This window comes from Pygocentrus nattereri, chromosome 15 (assembly GCF_015220715.1).
Source record: "Pygocentrus nattereri isolate fPygNat1 chromosome 15, fPygNat1.pri, whole genome shotgun sequence".
Taxonomy (NCBI): Eukaryota; Metazoa; Chordata; class Actinopteri; order Characiformes; family Serrasalmidae; genus Pygocentrus; species Pygocentrus nattereri.
In genome coordinates, this window is record NC_051225.1 from 21,677,148 (window position 1) to 21,695,924 (window position 18,777).

Here is an 18,777-nt window from a genome sequence, read left to right on the forward strand (position 1 = left end):
CTCAGGTAGTCTCACCACAATAATCTTGCAGTATGTGTGTGTGTGTGGGTATGTGTGTGTGGGTGTGTGTGTGTGTGTGTACGTGATAGAGCGTGACATCTCTCTGCTTCTTGTTCCAATGGCTGATATGGGTTACAGGGATTCCGATTACTCTGCCACAAATACTATGGGGGTGGTAGCGGGGAGGGGGTCAGAGGTGTCATAGCAACATTGCTGCATGATGTCTTTCTCTCTCTGTTTTCTGTCTTTCACTGCACTGTGCTACTCTGATGTTGCCTTCTCTGCAAACTCTGTCTCTGCTTCTCCTTTGTTCTGATGTTCTAATAAGCTGAGGGTGTGGCGAATCAGAAAGAGAAGAAAAACAGACAATAAAAAGTGAAACAATTTGATTATCGCGCTTCAATCCAATGCAATTAGAGGAGGTCATCCAGAACACTCACCTTGCAATCAAAAGACACTATTCACCCCCCCTCGCTCCCCCACCAACACACTTGCACTCACACTTTATCATGAGCGCACATCTCGACGTCTGGGTGAGATAGGCAGGAAGTGAACTGAACCGTGTGAAGGCCACTGATGAACACATTCCAGGATTAGGCTCTGCTGCAGGCGAGTCTTCGCATCAATTAATCACCAATTAATAATAAAAAAAAGATACACTCTGATACACTTCTGCTTAATTAATACACAGCTCCCAATTTGGGGAGCTTAATTCATCAATTTTAGAATAGCCCCCTTGCACCAAAAATGTAAAAAGCCCACCATGTCTGCAAAGTGGAGGACAATGAGGATAGGGGATAACGAGTGTTTGTTCAATGAGCTATTTGGTTTTAATCCAATTATGCAATTATGGTATGGTGAAACAGAGAGGGAGAGAGGGAGAGAAAGATGGGAAAAGGGACAGAGAGAAAGATACTAGAGAAGACAGTAACTCTACAGGCCTAGAGGGATATATGAATGTGCTGATGAATTCATGTGGGACCTGCACTCCATTCATGCTACATGTTTCTGTCCACTTCTGATTCCAATAAATGAAGCCATGCTGGAGGGAACATCCTAATTGGAGTGGATGGTGTGGAGAGGCCAGCAGGCACAGAGAAGGAGAGAGAGTCAGAAAGAGACAAAGAGAGAGAGCACGAGAGACTGGACTGTCTTGCCTGTTTATGTGCAACAGAGCCTGTAGCCTGCTCTCTCTTTCTGTGTCTCTGACTGAATTACCGCCTAATAAACATTGCCCAAGGAGTGGGCACGGACAACACATAGGATGGGGTGAAGAAGTCCAGATTATGAGTCAGACAGCTAGAGACTATACATTTGTGTGGTTTACTGACAGTTAAAGCAGACGGTTTGAGCGTTTTTATCCTTTTTGCTTTCATGGTGACTGCGTGAACCCCTTGCTCCCCCCGGAAGGGTTGAGTGCTAGCAGTAATCTGAATGCAATATTAATGCGTTAGGTATGAGCGGGAAAAAGAAAAGACATATTGAACAGGAATACCTGTTCAAAGAAAGGTCTAGAGGGATTCAACTGCTTGCTCAGTGTTGCCAACTCCTCAGAAGGGAAATAAGCTATTGGCTGTCCTAAAAGTCGCTAGAAGTCGCCGTGACGTCATCGCCTATTTTGCATAATCATCCTTTGGCGTGTATTAGAAGCTGTAGAATAAAGGAATAATGTTGTGGGAGAGAAAAATGTGAGTAAAAAACACCCTAAATATGTTTAGAACTACAAAAGAACTCTGAAGAAATGAACTTCTGTTGATTTTTCTTTTTTTTTTGCCTTTGAAATAGGCCGCCACTTCTCAAAATAACTTCATGACTTTAATGCTTGGTCTAGACCCACATTACATAAATCATTTTTGTCCTGTGTTGTTAAATGTTAGCATATCAAATTTAATCAAAAGACTGTTATGTGGGGTGGAACTGCTACTTTACATTCAACCCTCCTCCTTTATCCGGGCTTGGCACCGGCAAAGTGACCTTAAAAGAGAAACTTTGGCAGAGGTACTTCGTTTTTTTGTTTTCTTTCTTTTTTTTTGTTCAATTATATATTTGAGAGACAGAACTGTGAGTGTTGTGGGACGGGGCTCATGGCAGCACCCGCTGCTCACTGAGGACAGTAACTGAAGAACATGTGTGTTCACCTCAGAATCTTCAAAAGTCTCCAATAATACCAGTCGCTAGAGGGGTCTAAAAAGTCCTTAAATATAGCGACAAAGTTGCTAAGTTGGCAACACTGAGCTTGCTCTGCACTCTGAGAGAGAGAAAGGAGTGGAGTTAGGGATGAGAGATGAGAGGGGGGGAAAGAGATGAAGAAGGAGAAGGGAAGCAGAAGGAGGAAGGGAAAGGGGAAATAAGGAGAAAGAAGGGAACTAGAGGAGTTAAAAGATGCCCATCAGCACACATTGTAGTATCTCCTCTATGAGCTGCTGTAGCCAAAGCCTGCTGCCTCTCTTTCTCTCTAAATAATACATTTCAGCCATGAGGAAAATACAATCAGTATAAGGAGTCACGCACACACAACACTCTTCACTGCTTTCTGCCTGCTAAATGCCACCATAACACTCCACTTTAAAACACACTATAATGTAGCATAATGCATTATGTATCACATTGTTTGCTGTATGACTGGTATACTCTTCTCTGACTCCCTCTAACAATAGCAGAAGCTCTATTTTGAAGACTTATAGGCCATAAGTAGACTTCCAAGCATCAGAAGTAGTAATGCCCACATCAAGACACAGGAGAACTTTCCATTGTTCACTTGCACTCACCACTTGGTAGTTTGTTTCGCTATGTGTGTATTTACATACAAAAACAGTATTATTATACAAATAGTAGCATTTTCACAAGGGTTCACTTGTGAAAATGCTACTATTTTGTGTTACTTTCAAATGTAACACTAAATTTTTCATCACTAACAATATTTTCAGCGTAACAATTTGAGTGAAAAATAGAATCTTTTAAATATTTGGAGGGATTTCAGAATTTCACAGTAATTTTGCTGTGCATGCTGTAAAACCTGAGATTCGTCTGAAGCTGAATCAATGAAACGGATAAGATTAAAAAAGGTCCTAGCATGATTAGTGTCACATATTTGCTTAAATTGGAGTAGTAGTCTTGAAATCAGAATGTTCATTTCCTTAAGTATTTTACTTGTCAAAAAGTTCTTTATTTTCAAATGCCTTTTTTTGTTGTATATTTTCAGGTTTAAAGTCCCACATTTTCAATGTGCTCTCAGACTCTTCAAACACACTGTATATTCCAACGCACTCTATTTATACTGGCATCATATAACAACATATTTCACTTTCATAGGGGTTTGAGAGCGAGAGGCCAGAGAGAGTCCAGTTATGTGTTATTGCCAAAACAGAAGTACCTGCTCCCAGTTAACTGCCTTATAACATGACCATTGATTTTAGAAAAAGAGGTGGAGGAGTGGAAAAGAAAGATGAGAATGAGGAGAGCAGGAAGAGAGAAAAGGAGGAGAAAGGGTAAGGCTTTCATTGAGTTCATTGAGGGATAAGCTGACATACTATTTTACACTGGTATCTGGCATCGTGCACACACACACACACACACACACACACACACACACACACACACACACACACACACACACACAGATCTATTCTTCGGCAACACGATTTCATTGTTCTTGGCTTAGGTCATTATGCTGAGTGCTTGACACAACAGTGCTCTGCTGTATGTGTGTGCATGTCACAGTTAAAATAGCGAAATTCAGCCATTCTCCAGCTACTCCCATGAACCATTAAATGACTACAGTCACAAAATAAGAAACATATGGGCTTCTTTAATTGGCCAGTTTCTCTTGCCAGTAAATTCACTCTGTTCCTGAACTGCTCTGAAACTAACAGACACAGTCAAGTCAAGGCAGACATCACTAGTATAGTCCTCCACTGTCTCAACTCAGGTAACAGAAGATTCCTTTTGTTCTACTGTTTAATAGAACAAAATACTGTATTTGATTTACAGCTTTCCAGAGGCCATTTATTATAATCTCCATTACACACACACACATGCACAAATAAATTTTTTGTGCATCCGTTTTTCTGAAATTCTCTTTTGAGAGATGCAGCCCTGGTATAATGGCCTTAGACATAACCCAGTGAGTCCCCAGGATGAATGGATACAAACCTCCTACATCTCTCTTCCGCAAACGAGTGCAAAGAATTCTCCAGCCTCCTCACACTGAACATGCAGGTTTCTACTGTATCTATCTGCAGAGTTATTGTTCTACACATGTCACTAGTAATTTGTCCTACCAACAGAGACATCAAATAATTATTCATATTTAATCAGGCCGAGCACGTAACATCGCCTGCTGCATGATAAGTCATTTTCCATGTTCCATTATGAAAGTTTTAAAGAAGCATGCTCCCAGCGCCTCCCCAGCAAGGACTAAATGGAGAGGCTAAAGTGGTTTGGCTTATAAAATCATAATGGGCTTGTCTGGTTTGATAAACTGAGAACGTGGCTCGAATACAAGAGCGAGAGAGAGAGAAGAAGAGAGAGTGAAACATGAGGGAAGGGGATTGGTTTGGGGGATGAGAGAAAAAAGACTGAGAAGGAGGAAGAGATAGGGAGAAGGAGGGAGGAGGCACTTTGAAAATGAGAACAGGGAGGTTAACAAAAGTTGGGGGAAAAAAACCAAAGGGAACAAATCGAAGGCTCCTAATGTTCTTACAAAGAACTGCCAAATAAGAAAAATAGTGATGAGCAACATGGGGGCAGTAAATATTGAGCAAGAACAGGAGAGGTTAGAGGGGAAGAATGCATGGGGAAAAATGAGAAGGTGAGGAGGAGAGGTTGAAAACCACCTAGTATTTCTGTAGGCTTCAGCAATGTGAGGGTGACTGTGATGACTTTGGGATTCAGTGTCTGAAGAAGTTTGCTACAGCTGAATACCCAGTTTGGGGCAGTATCAGTAAGATCTGGCATAAACGGTTCTGCTATCAGCATTTGAGAAAGTGGAATTCATGGAAATCTTGCAGTCTGTCTCAACATCTCTCTTTGTGGGAGAGGTGGGGCTGTGCTGTCTGGCACAATATCTAGAAAAGTGTTCATCTACACAAAACAGTCACTAATGGCAGAGAGAACGAAACATCTAAAATGGGTTCCATTTTAGTCAAGGTGATGACAATAAAAACAACACTGCTGCTACTGCTGAAGAGAGAATATTTTTGTTATATGGAATAATAATGCAATACTGATTGTTTTGGCATTGTTACACAAAGTGTGTTAAAGCACCAAGCAATAGAAGCATACACTTCTAACCATACACATCCCTACTCACCCTGTTCAAGAGGCTGGGGCTTGAGCCCAGTTGCTTTCATCTTGAGCGCCTCCTTGGCAGACATGTCACAGCAGGAGCCTTTATTGGTGTCCTGATCGCTGTCTGCTTGGTCGCTGTCCCCATGCCCGCTGTCCCTCAGGCTCGCCCGCTCCGGGTCCTTAAACGTGGAACTGCTATGAAAAATGAGAAAATAGTAGCAGCAGGAAATAAATAAACACCATAAGGAACCATGTTTGATAACAACATTAGTTCCTATGAGGGGGGGGGGCTCGTGCCACTTGTGCTGGTAAGGTAAGGGGGTCTAGGCAAATGCGGCGCTTGAGTGAGTCATTTAATAGGCCTTACCTTTGAACAAACTGCTGCCTGCCCCCCATGTAATTGGGCTCAGCGGGGAAACTGTCGGTCTGTGAAGGAGAAGGGAGAGAAATTTAGGTGTTGGGCGACACTGAAGTGCGTCCTGGTGTGCAACAAGATCTCCTGGTGAAAGAGGTTGATTAATTATTCAGAAAAGAGGTGGGAGTGAGGAGAAAAAAAGGGAGGGGGGTCTTTAATCCTTACATTTGTACATTTTAATTAGTTAAGGAAACATACTAATTAAACATTCAAAACATTCAGTCGCACTTTCAATGACCTGATAGATATAAATAGGAAGGAGAGGAAATACCAGACGAGAATGTGAAAAGGAACATATGGCTGTGTGTATGTGTGTAGATAGAGAAAGGTGGTAGCCATTAGGCACAGAGATACAGTTGCAGAGTGCATCATATACCTGCTCAGTGAAGTATGTACACACACAATACCTGTATTGTGATACGGTAAAAAGTTCCGTTCAGGCTTGTCGACTGACTTCAACTATCAGTGTTACTGTGTGTCAACAGAGAGCATCCGATCTAACCATCAGATGTAGCTAACAACTCCTGAACCACGAGTAGGGGAGAGCGCATTATTGAATAAACTTCAACAATCATCCATCTAGCCAAAGTTCTGCCTCTAACTCTGTCTCTCTCTGCTCTGTCTTTCCACATTTCTTCAAGTATGACGACTTTAGAAAAGCTGATAACCCCTTCCCGCCCCCCCTGCCCATAATGCAGCTCTCAATTACTCAACTCTCAACGTTACATCAATGTTACCACAACGTGTTTGCTCTGCAGCCCAGAGTCAATACAGAGTGGAGAGGAGGAAGAAGGTGGCCTGAGACGTGGTCCAGACAATATTGACATGGCTAAATACGAGCCTGAAGGAAGACTAATGCACTGCACACATCTCCATCTCACACCACTCTGCTTCACCTGCCTGTCTTAACGGAGGCTTTTGCCTTCGCTCATCTCACTGCAAAATGGTGTCCTGTCAAAAATAGCTTACTACTGTGGCTGCACAAAGCAGAAATAATTTATTATACATACATGTATGTTTTACAGAAGTAATTACAATTAATATGGATAATATGACATTGCCATTGCAGCAAAATGGCATCTAATCAAAGATGTCTGAGTACTGTGGCTGCACAAAGCAGAAATAATTTAATATAATAAAATATAACTAATAATAATAATAATAATAATATATAAATAAGACGTAATTACAATGAATACTGATCATGTAAAATCAGTATGATCACAGCTGCATAACATTTTGTGAGGGATTCTATTTGATGATAAAATGGGAAGAAAACAGACTCATCCTCGCAAAAGCGATTCCTATCTTTCAACAGAGTTATGCAGTTTAATCAAATGCCATTTATCACGTCCCCTTCAACTTTCTTCCCTCGAATGTATTTTAATGATAAGCCATTGAAATCCTCCTTCCTGCATATAGGTAAGGCTTATTTGAAATGCACTGTTGGACTTCAAAAGAAAGGTTTGAATGGCCCTGTAATGACAGATGAAATAGAAAAAAGGGGGAAAAAAAGCTAGGAGCTCGGCAGGAAGGAGATTGTGGGGAAGGTCAAACGGGCCTCCCTCAACCCTGCCGACCTTTTCTGCCTTTGTCGATGCTTTCTATCGCGACAAAAAGCTCGACATTCAACCTCGCAGGAGATTTTTAAAAAGTGCAGGAGCAAAGCAGTATCAAAGGGTAGATCAGACTCTGAGATGACTGAGAATGTTTGGCATTGAAATAATAATTGCTCCATGTCTTTTGAAATATGAACGAAACTGGCAACTTCTGCTTCATTAAATCTCTTTAATCTTGCTTTCGCTCAGAAAACTTTTTATTTTTTTATTATTTTTTTTTCTTTTCTTTTCTGGTGGGCCTCTTCTGAAAAGTGAGTAGAAGCATTTGTGATTGGAAGATCATTAGATTTTGCTTTTTATGGGCTGATCCAGGAGCAGGTGCCCCAACCCTTAAGTCTTAACATTATGCACTGAAAGAAGAAAATGGAGCAAGGGTCTCAGGTCAGTGCAGAGGCAAACAGGGGAGACTGCCGGTTAATTTCTTTTCATAGCACTAACAGCTTGTTCCGGGCAGCCCCAGGAAGCACACGCTATCACATGGCCATGACCCACCCTGTAGCACTTTAAAAGAGCGATAAGAGCACTTTCCTGGGAAGTGTTTTACAATAGCCTGCCTGTATGCAAACCATCCCGAGAGAGAGAGCGAGAGACAGAGAGAGAGAGACTGTAAATCTGGTCTATACTGAGTATTATTAAGGAGATGTTTTCTCAAGCATTAGAACAAAGATGGCTCAACATAATGCTGTGCAGCGGAGCCTTATTTACTTGTTTATTGCATTTATTATGTACATCTGTTCTGCAGTACTTTATTAAAAAAAAGAACGGCATAACTTTGACTTCACGAGAGCCGTAATCTTTGGCTAAAGCATAAAGAAATACAAAAAAATAACACTGTAGCAAGTACAACTTACAACAACTGTCCATCTAATTTATACCATATATCTCTCTTACACTACAATACACAGCATATACACTTAGCATAGGTGCAGCAGCCAATTCAAATATATTACAAGGCCAATTATCCATCTTTTTCTTGCCCATTAGAGAACTGCTGTCATTTATGGCACCAGAACTCTGACATACTGGGACACATGTACTTACCTACTTTGCCAGTAAGCCAGCCTAACTCTGTATGGATTCAGAAGCAGATTACGATAATGGCCCCATGTTGACAAAGCTAGTGTCTACCAACATTCTGCACTGTTCTCGCTGAAATACTGACTTTCTCTCAAAACATGGCCAATCAGCCGCTACTTCACATGGCTAGATTCCAGATGATAAATGTGCTTTTGTGTGGTGTGTGTGTGTGTGTGTGCTTCTTCAAATGGATATACTGGGGTCCACTTTAGGGATGAAAGAAACTAGCCTCATGTGAGCCTCAAGTGAGTATGTTGGTATGTGTACCTCTCCCTCTCTCTCTCTCTCCCCCTCTCTCTCCCTGTCTCTCCTCTCTCCTGTGGAATAAAATGGCTGGTCTATTTCAGTGCCTCCTCAGCAGTCTCTCCGGAGTGTTCTAGAAGTGACCAGGCAGACACCTCCCTCTCAATGGAGATAAATGAACACGAGACCTACAGAGCGTGAGCTTGTGTTTGTGTATGTGTGTTTAAACAACCAGGGACAGAGGCAGAGAGAAAAAGAGAAACAGAGAAACAGGGAGGCAGAGGTTAGGGAAAAACAAGGAAGAATAGAAATACCTAAGGAAATCAAGAAAGAAAATAAGGAATGGATGAATGCATGAAGGAATTAAGGAAGGACATGAAGGAAGAAAAAAGGAATGGACGAATGAATGAAGGATGGAAATAAATAAGGAAATCAAAGAAGGAATGGATGAATGCATGAAGGAAGGAAAGGAAGGAAGAAAAAAGAAATGGATGAATGAAGGAAAGAAGGAAAGGAAAGAAGAAAAAAGGAATGCATGAAGGAAGGAAGGAAATAAATAAGGAAATTAAGGAGAAAAGGAAAGAATGGATGAATGAATAAAGGCAGAAGAAGAAAAAAGGAATGGCCAAAGAAAGAAAGAAAATAATTAAGGAAGACAGGAAGGAATGGATGAAGGAAAGACGGAAGAAAGGAAGGAAAGAAACAAAGGAAGTGAGAATGTTTAAGTTAAAGATGGAGGAATACTTATTGATATCTGTCTACCTTTCACAGGCCTTTGGAGCTTGGCGGTACTCCAGCCAAGCATGCTGCAGATATATCCTCTGCTGTCCGTTAGGGCTAATGCATGACTCACACGCTAGAGGTGTAGGAGGAGCTACAGTGTATGTGTATTTGACTGTGTCTGTGCGCGTGTGTGTCTGTGTGTGTACTGAAGCTTCCTCTCCCTCACCTTGTACCTCTGCCAAGTGGACGCTGATGTATCTCTTTATTCAGACTCACTGTCTCCCATTTCCACAGAGGTGACTTTAATTTGGCATGGCCTTCTGCCTCCTTCAGCCTGTACACGGGAGTAAAGCTGGCGAGATTTAACACAAGCTCTCCAAACAGAGAGCTAAGTGAATCTGAATAGGGCACACTGTGGTGCGGATGCATTTTTACAGCAGGGGACAGAAAAGGGTGAAGAGCAAACTGTTGGATTTGCAGTTTGGAAATGAGTTCCCCAGGGAGGAGAGCATCCGTAAATGGGCGCTATAAAGCTTCAGAAACAAAGAGCGATCAATGTGTACAGGAACATTAGAGACAGGACCTGAGTAGGTCACCACGGGACCCGCAGTGACCCCTGCGCTGATTCAAACGAACAACAATAACAACCGCATCTCGTTTTCCGTGCTCTGGAGTCAGACAGAGAGACATGGAATGACAGGGAAAAAGAAGAGAAGAGGAGAATGGGATCTCAGTGGCAATGGCATTGATCAGGCCATTTCACTGGTGCATTTCGAAGTGATCAAATTTAATTAGCCAGTTGTATGTTTTCCTGTGGCTACCAAGCCAATCAATCGTCTAGCTTTAACGAACTAAATGCCATCGCCATTCATTTCCTGCTCCCAGTCCCAGACGAGTTAAAAGTTTTGAAAAATTAATTGTTTCCTCTGAAATGAATGCTGCGCGACTCCAGACATTTGTGGTCAGGAGCCATATTCATCAAGATTAATTATGAAAAGGAGGATAGACACCACAAATCTTATCTGCATTATTTAGCTCTAGGACAGAAAAAGGCCCCTCACTACGCATGTCATAATTCTTCACAATGTCATGTCTGTGAACTGTGCATGATGCTCTGGAACTGAAGCAACACATAAAAGATTATTTTAGATAATCTTGCTGCAGAATTAATGCTGCATCCCCATTCTCTTAAACCAATTTACTATTTTCTTAAATATCTTAACTACATGCTGTACTTTCTCAGAACAATCTGAGTAATTTCAAAGAACTCAATGTCACAGGGAGAGCTCAGCTTGCGTGCAGTTTCACAGAGATGAACAGAGATTTCTTCATATCTAGCCACAATTTCTATTCCAAATCCTAATTTCAAAAATGAACAGAGCAAGATTAACATAATCCCATGGCAGGATTAAAAGTGCTCTGGAGCCAGTATGCCCAAAAGCACCACTGATCAGTAGACAGAGATATGGCTGTTGGCAACTGCCATATATATATATATATATATATATATATATATATATATATATATATATTGGGTAAGCTCCAATTTCCACTTCCTCAATAACAGAATATAATGAACAAGGGGATGGTTCTTCTTTTATATGTGTACCCACAGAGGAGAAAAGTGGTCAGCAATGAGTGTTAAAGTGTCTGAGAGAAGGCACTAGCACTATGAAGGGTCTGTGTGTAGACAGAGAGCGGACCATAAGCATTCTCCAACTTACATTTATATTTATGGCATTTGGCTGACGCTCTTATCCAGAGCGACTTACAATTTGATCATTTTACACAGGGAGGCCAAGGCGGTGTTAGGAGTCTTGCCCAAGGACTCTTATTGGTATAGTGTAGGGTGTTTGCCCAGGTGTTGATTGAACCCCAGTCTACAGTGTAGAAGGCAGAGGTGTTACCCACTACACTAACCAACCACCCAACTTATACAGCCAATCCTTGTTTTTTTAAATAGAGTAATGAGAAAAGTGCATGCATTTCATAATCACAGTAATTTCACCTTCGAATCTGTAATAAGGGGTATACTATACTTTTATATTACTATATATACTATATATACTATATTTCTCAGCTAATAGCCAACATATTAGCACATGGCATTATAGAGCACAAGAAACCGTACTAATCGGATTAGGCAAAACTTCAGTGTGATGTCCTACAGTTCCAAATATTGTACTTTTTATGTTTTGCAGTCGAATAAACTGAAAATGAAAACATTAACACTTTAACGCGTCATGTTTTACAACACTCAGAGTACAACATAATTATGCCTAGAGCTGGGCGATATGGCAAAAATTTTTATCACGATAAACAAAATTTATATCGCTCGATTTCAATACATATCGCCATAAATGTCAATTCATAACTTCTATTTGAGGTTTGAAGGCTGATTTTTGCTCCTGGGTGATTAATTGCTGTTTTAAACTATCATTTATGGTCGGAACACGACAAACACCCACCAAACAGTTGAACATTTCACAGATCTGTCATGGAAGATTGAGAGAAAGTGTCTAGTGAGCTGTTTTTATCAGCTGGAAAAACACAGCCGCAGTTTTTATAATAGTCATAAGAAAGAAAAGTTTTTTTTTGTTTTTAGCTGTCTGGTGACGAATGCTCGGCTATCCCGTTATAAATGCTAAACAAGTGGCCAAAAACAGTGCTAAACTGTTAAGTTTCTCAACAACGTCAACATTAGTACGAACAGCAAACATTAGATGGCTCGGCACATCAGTGATGGATCACACCGTCTTACTGCAATCAGTCCTAACGCAACCATGTCAGAGCACATCACTGTATTGAAACACCAGCTAGCAGACAACTATTGTAGTGTTTGAGGGGTGAACCGTAACATATCAACACCAGACAAACTGAGTCCTCATTTTAGGTATGTTTAAATGTTTTTTTGCGTCGTGTTTGATCTACAGTATCATCAGTTCGCCGTGTTGTGTGAGTGACTGGGCGCTGCTTCAAGTTAGCCAGCTGCTAAAAACAGCTAGCCTGGAAAGATAGCGCTTTCCAATGCCTCACAGCTTCCTCAGTTTACTTTCGTTTAAATCAGGGCTGTAACTCACACAAACCCATTCTTTCTTTCACTTTCATGGCTTGGGAATGCACAATACTAAAATATAACTTTGTAATAAAGTGCTGTGGCAATGCTGTAGTTGTGAGGATTGTGATAGTGATTTTGTGTGTATTGTGATTGTGTATAGTGTTTAGTGCTGCTAAAGCTTGTTAGGATGTACAGAAAGAGGTGAGTTTACTCTAAGACGGTATAGTAACACCACGGATCTGATCACTTACACTTGCTCACAAAGAACAGATTTCCGGTCGCTCCATTCAAACAGGGAATGTATAATTCTGCATTTCAGCCATTGCTAAAGACTTATCCTACTTGTGGCCCCCTCTCTGTTTAAAAACTCAGAAGTGCGGTTTCTTCTGATGACAGCAGAGTAGTGTCGCTTTCTTTGCAGTAGAAAATGGCACCAGGGCTGTTGCTAGAACATGGAAGTGTGAGAATGGTGTATTATATCGAACAATAATCACATGTTTTATCACTCTATTGATGGAAAGTTATAATAACATAATTATCGTTATTGTTTTAACGCCCAGCCGTAATTACCCCCTACTATTTAGAGAGATACGCATAAAGGACATACATGTTTGGACCAATCGACTGAAATTAGTTTAAAATTTGAAAACTAGAAGTGAAACTTTTCACTTATCCCTCACCGCCAAATGAGCAATTGAAGTCCCAAAGTCTGAAAAACTGAGTGTAACCTTAAGAACCGTCTCTACTGAAACATAGATTTTATGCAATTAAGTAAACTTTCTTTGTGGTTTAATAAAACAGTTTAGTTGTATGTGTGTACAACTGTTCAAAGCTTTGTTTGCTAGTCCTGTAGTAGCTAGTATTTTTGAGTTACACTCAAAATAGTCACCAATGGAACATTTGGTAAACTTTTTATTTTAATTTTTTATTTTAAAACTTCAGCAATAAGGTCATTTAAGGCAAAAGGATTTTAGTTTAAAGACCAAATCAGTTGAAAGTCCAAAATAGCAATTCTTCTATTCTTCCTTTTATTCTCGTTGTTCATTTAATCAGTTTCACTTACTATATAGGTGCACTTTGTAGTTCTACAATTACAGAATGTAGTCCATCTGTTCCTCTGAAAACTAGCCCCCTTTTACCCTGTTCTTCAGTGGTCAGAAACACCACAGTGCAGGTTATATCTGAGTTGTGGATCACTCAGCACTGCAGTGACACTGATGTGATGGTGGTGGGGGTGTGTTAGTGTGTGTTGTGCTGGTCTGAGGGGATCAGACACAGCAGTGCTGCTGGAGTTTTTAAATACCTCTGTGTCACTGTCACTGCTGGACTGAACAGTCTACCAACCAAAAACATCCTGCCAATGGCATCCAGTGGGCAGCGTCTTGTGACCACTGATAAAGCACCTGAGAATGTTTTCCTGCTAAATGCAGTGAAGGGGCATGGAAGGCATTTTGGACCGATAACTAAGCCTGATAACTTCGGATTGATTACTTTGTATCGTGCCTCAAAAAAAGGACTGCCTTAAAAACTTTGCCTTAAAAGGCCAAAACACTCCTTGTAACTTCAACATTATTTAGTTTGAACCGTTTAGATTTGGGAAGTTTAGGTTTTTGCTGGGGAAAGAGCAGGACTAATTATAATTTAAACAACATAAAATATGTGAAAAAGCAGACGGTGCAACATGACAGCTTTGTTGGTTTTTGTCGTTTGTCTTTTTTTTTTTTTTTTAAACCAGGGCCCCTGGATAATTCATGTAAATTTGCTCTAATAAAGCAGAACATAGGACTTCAATCTGACAGGAAATATTTATGATATTATCACAATCTGTGGTAGGAAAGGGCAACTCTTGGTTATCTGAGAGGGTATGTCCTACAAGGGACAGAGTAGAAGGGATACAAGCTTATAAGCTTATCGAATACTTAAACAATAACTGTCCTGCTTTCTACCAAATGTGTTCACCTATTCATTAAGTTCACAGCCAGAGTACAAAGCAGGCCAGCGAGCAGTGGGACTTAAACAAACAGACGAGTGAAAGCTCCTGGCACTGTTACCCTAGCCCCAGCACACGCTTCTGTATTTGTGCCTGTAAAACTCTGCAGTATGTAATTGATTTCTAAATGGGCTGAGGTTTCTATTGAGGGCCCAGACTCTCGTGCAGCTGTTGGATTCCCTATGCATCCTTTCTGGTAGCAGGCCAGAGCTCCCTGAGGAGGACTTGCACAATGAGCACAAATAATGCTTTTAAACCACTTCACACACATGCATTTGCACACGTGCAAATAAAGAACTGAGCCAGTCTAAAAGGCCTTGCCTATTATTACTCATGTGCTGTCCTTCGAACACGATCACCGCTAACAGACAATGACATGCAGTCAGACAGAAAAAAAAGCTTTGTCTACAGCTTATGAGGCTGTTTTTTCTTTCATTAGAGAGCAATACTCACACATCATAAAGTTTAGTTTCTGTGTAAATACAATGTACACCCCACACACATACCCGCGCACTCAGCTTAGCCAGTAATGGGGCTGCAGTCTCTACATGATCCATCATCTCCTCCACTGTAGATGGACACAACTGTGAGGGAGCGAAAATTAGAGGGGAAAAGATTGGAAATGGTCCAATAATCCGTCTTACGCCCTCCATGGGGTGGGCTAGCCCAGAAAGGGCTTATCTGGTTAGCATGCATTGCTATGGAAAGGTAGATTTATTGACATGGGAGGGAGAGAAAGAGAGAGAGAGGCTTTGTGAATGTGAGGTGGAGATGACATGGCAAGAACACAAAATCAATACTCCTGAGTCTGGCCTGGACTCTTAACAGCCAGCTACAGCAACGTGACTCATCACCAACATACCTTTTCATTACAAAGAATGAGAGATGAGAATTAAGCTTGCTGCTGAAAGAAAGAATGAGAGAGATAGAAAGAGAGAAAAAGAGGGGAAAGAGGATTATAATGTCATCAAGTGCATGTAAGTATTGGAAAGAAAAGCCATAATTGTTTGAAATATAGTATTTGCATAGTGTTAACAAATTCTTCAAAGTACATATGTGATCCTTTCAACACATGCTATGCAACAGATGATAAAAAGTTCTAAGGTTTATTTTTTCTTGGTTCATATTCTCTTTAGCAAAACAATCGTGTTTGGAACCTTAAGCCAAATCAAACTGAGGAACTGAGTATTTCACCAGAGTGCAAGAGTTTGGAATGAGAGTTCAGTTAAGGTAATGGCACAAAGGCCTTCTTTAAGTACAGGGGTTTAGAAATATTCCATCCAGTCTAACTCTACTTAAGTGTGTTAACCCTGCTGCCAATGGCATTAGAGCTTCTGCCAAGAGGGTTGCTGTACTTATAAGGTGTTACATGAGTGTGCAGCAGGCCAAAGACTCCATAATCCTCCCTTATGTTTAACTTCCACCAAAACGCATGTGGAGACCAGAGAGATGGTGTCGGATCTAGTCCTTGTAGTCTTGTAGATCTGCACAAGCCCCCCAGAGTGTCACTGCTTGGGCGGGCTTAACATACCTGAATGAATAGGATGGTGCAGAAGACAGGTTGCCTTTTTAATGGCAATTACCTGCAAAAGCACCATTAGACCCTTCAGCCAAAATTCCAAAGCAAGCAGAGAGAGAGAGAGAGAGAGAGAGAGAGAGAGAGAGAGACTTTGTCTGGGCATTGGACAAAAATAGACAGATAACATATCTGATAAATTGCTGGACAATTCCCTCAAACAAAGAAAATAAAAGGGCAACATTCAGAAAGAATACCAGTGGAATGGCCCCAATAAATCTACCGCATGGCCTTCCTTGAGGATTAAGAATGGCAAAAAAGAATCAAATGTACATTTGTCACTTCTTTTCTACTCCACCTTCTCCAGGAAATGCTTAACTTGGCATTTCACACACTTTGTTGAAGTGTATGAAGTGTGTGTTGAAGTGTTTACTTTGTGTTTATACCAAACCACTTTTTTTCCATCACACAATGACCTACCCAACCACTTTAAGAGGGAGGGCATCAAGCAGATACTCAGATACTATAGACTATTAGTGTAAAAAACTAATTGTGCATTACCAAAGCAAAAGAGAAATATAACAAGAAGCAAAGAAAAACAAGGCTGTCACTATACATTATATTAGTGATGAGAAAACTGCTATTTATTTTCATGATTAATTGAGCAATCAAAACCTTTTTAAAAATGGGCAAACAGTAAAACTGGATATGACTGAAGAACAACAAACCATGTATAGTCCTGATAAACTGGTAAGCCTTAAAGAAATTTCCTTAATTTTACCATGTACTTATACAGTAAATTGACTAAAATGCAGATATTTTAGCACAGTAGTCCAGTGTCACTTACATATTCTGCTCTTCCAGGGTACAGTAAATATTGTAATATTAATAATAAATACCAGTAATATTGGTTTGAAACATCAGTCAAACCTAAACGTCTGTCTGATGCTGATCTATGATTCTGATCATTGTGCATCACCTATAATTTAAACCTCAGCATTATCATTCTGCAAACTACCAACCAATTACTGCATATTCAGCAAGAATGTAAATGTTAACCTTTTTTAAACTATGTAAGAATGACAGCCCCAAAGGAAAATGCTACGAAATAAACTGGGTAATAATATTATTTCAACTACAGTTTACATGATGATGTGAGGTGTGAATCTGTGATTGGCCCACCTCCATCCCAATCTCACCCTTATAACCCATGTATGCAACAACAGATTGCAGTGTCCCAGAATATGAAGTCTGTACAGAACTGCTGTGTCAGCTGTTGTTCCAGTATCTGTAACAAAGACTTTGCTCGCTATCAACATTTACAAAGCCTTAAGAAAGCATGGAGGCACTGGTTCCTGTTGTTTCACTGTAGTCAATACAGGTTATATCATCCTGTTAACCACATGGCTAAAATAATCAAGTATTTATTCATACACTGTTCAGAAAGACACAACTTGACACCAGCACGCTTGGACAAAATCGAGTCAGTGGATAAAGCAGCCTACAGGCTATTTAGCAAAACAATTATGGTTTGTTCTTAATTTCAGACTTCCACTTCCTAAATTAGCCAGTGGCTTCCCACTTCTGTGTGATAAACAGGCTTTTTTTTGGCTCCATGAGTGACATAAGTTACATTAAGCAGTGAATCACGGTCCAATTCCCAAGAGCTGAGCGCAAAACACAGCCATGAGAAAGCGTACAGCTTATAATAAAGCTGTGCATCACTCAGGCACCAATACCCTCCAGTTTGAGCTGCACTTGCCTTTGATGAGAATTAGAATACTGCAAACTGACTGAGCAACAGTGCCTCTTATTTGGGTCACAGTAAGGGGATAAACAATTCATAAGCAAAATAGAAAATTAAATAAATAATACGATTCAATTTAGTTATGAAAGAGCACATTGTTGGGGGGAAAAAAATCTAAGCTTTTGGACTATTCCCATAACAGAGATGGAAAGAAATGCCATGCGTGCAAACACACGAGGCCACACATGAAGTAAACGCACTGTGGAGACACAGAAGAATTCAGGACAATTGTGTTTTATTCCAAGGTGACTCTCTCTATCTTTCTCTCTCTCTTTTTCTATTTCTATCTCTCTCAGGGTCAGCTCTGCTGTCTCCCAGTCTGAGGATATGTGTGCATGTTAGTGTGTGTGAGTGGGAAAGAGCTTCTTACACTTCAGAGGAGGAGTGCTTTGCTTAATACTGCATTGTCAGAACGTGCCACAGCAACACCCTGCAAATTCTTTTAAGTCTGTCGGCTGCGCATTAAGAAACTGTCAGCTGAGCTATAGAATTAATCAGCAAACCCCAGAAGAAACAATTGCGCATAATCTACAGCTATAAACCTGCTTGACCTTCCCTCCAAATGCGCCACTGAGTTCCTCTTCAAATGAGAAAACCCACAGAACAAGCAGGCCTGAGCCTCAGAAGCTCTCTCTCTTTCTCTCTCTCCTTTTTCTCAACAGCAGATCAGTGATGGACTCGTCCTCTTGCCTGTCTGGTTAACAGAGGCGAATAAAATAAAGCAGCAGTGAGGCAGAATGTGGCCTCTATGTGCTCAACTATGTGCATAGTGTGTTTGTTATGAACATGCAGTACAAACTTGAGTAACGGTCCTTACTGTTGCGATTATTCAAACAAAGAAAGGGGAGAGAGGGAGGGAGAAGGAGAGGGGAGATCATATGTATATTCAGATGCCCCAGCTTGTTCTTCATTGTTGTAAGGGCAACAGCACTTCAGTTATTAACAGCATATGTGGATCGATTGGAGAAAAGGCAAAATGCTCACAATGGTGACAAGATAATCTCATCATCAGGAATCTGGCTTGGGTCGCCAGTGACATG

General features: G+C 40.7%; 1 protein-coding gene across 2 annotated transcripts in view; it reads right to left on the minus strand.

The window, feature by feature from the left end:
* pcdh17 (protocadherin 17) overlaps positions 1-18,777 on the minus strand; it is a 64,677-nt gene that overhangs the window by 31,514 nt on the left and 14,386 nt on the right. The window contains exons 3-4 of one of the 2 annotated variants that reach the window (XM_017718438.2): positions 5,657-5,715; positions 5,312-5,481 (exon numbers count right to left, since the gene is read on the minus strand). In XM_017718438.2, coding sequence (XP_017573927.1) covers positions 5,312-5,481; positions 5,657-5,715 — 229 coding nt within the window. Of the gene's footprint in view, positions 1-5,311; positions 5,485-5,656; positions 5,716-18,777 lie in introns of both variants that reach the window. The other variant, XM_017718437.2, reaches the window with a different exon arrangement.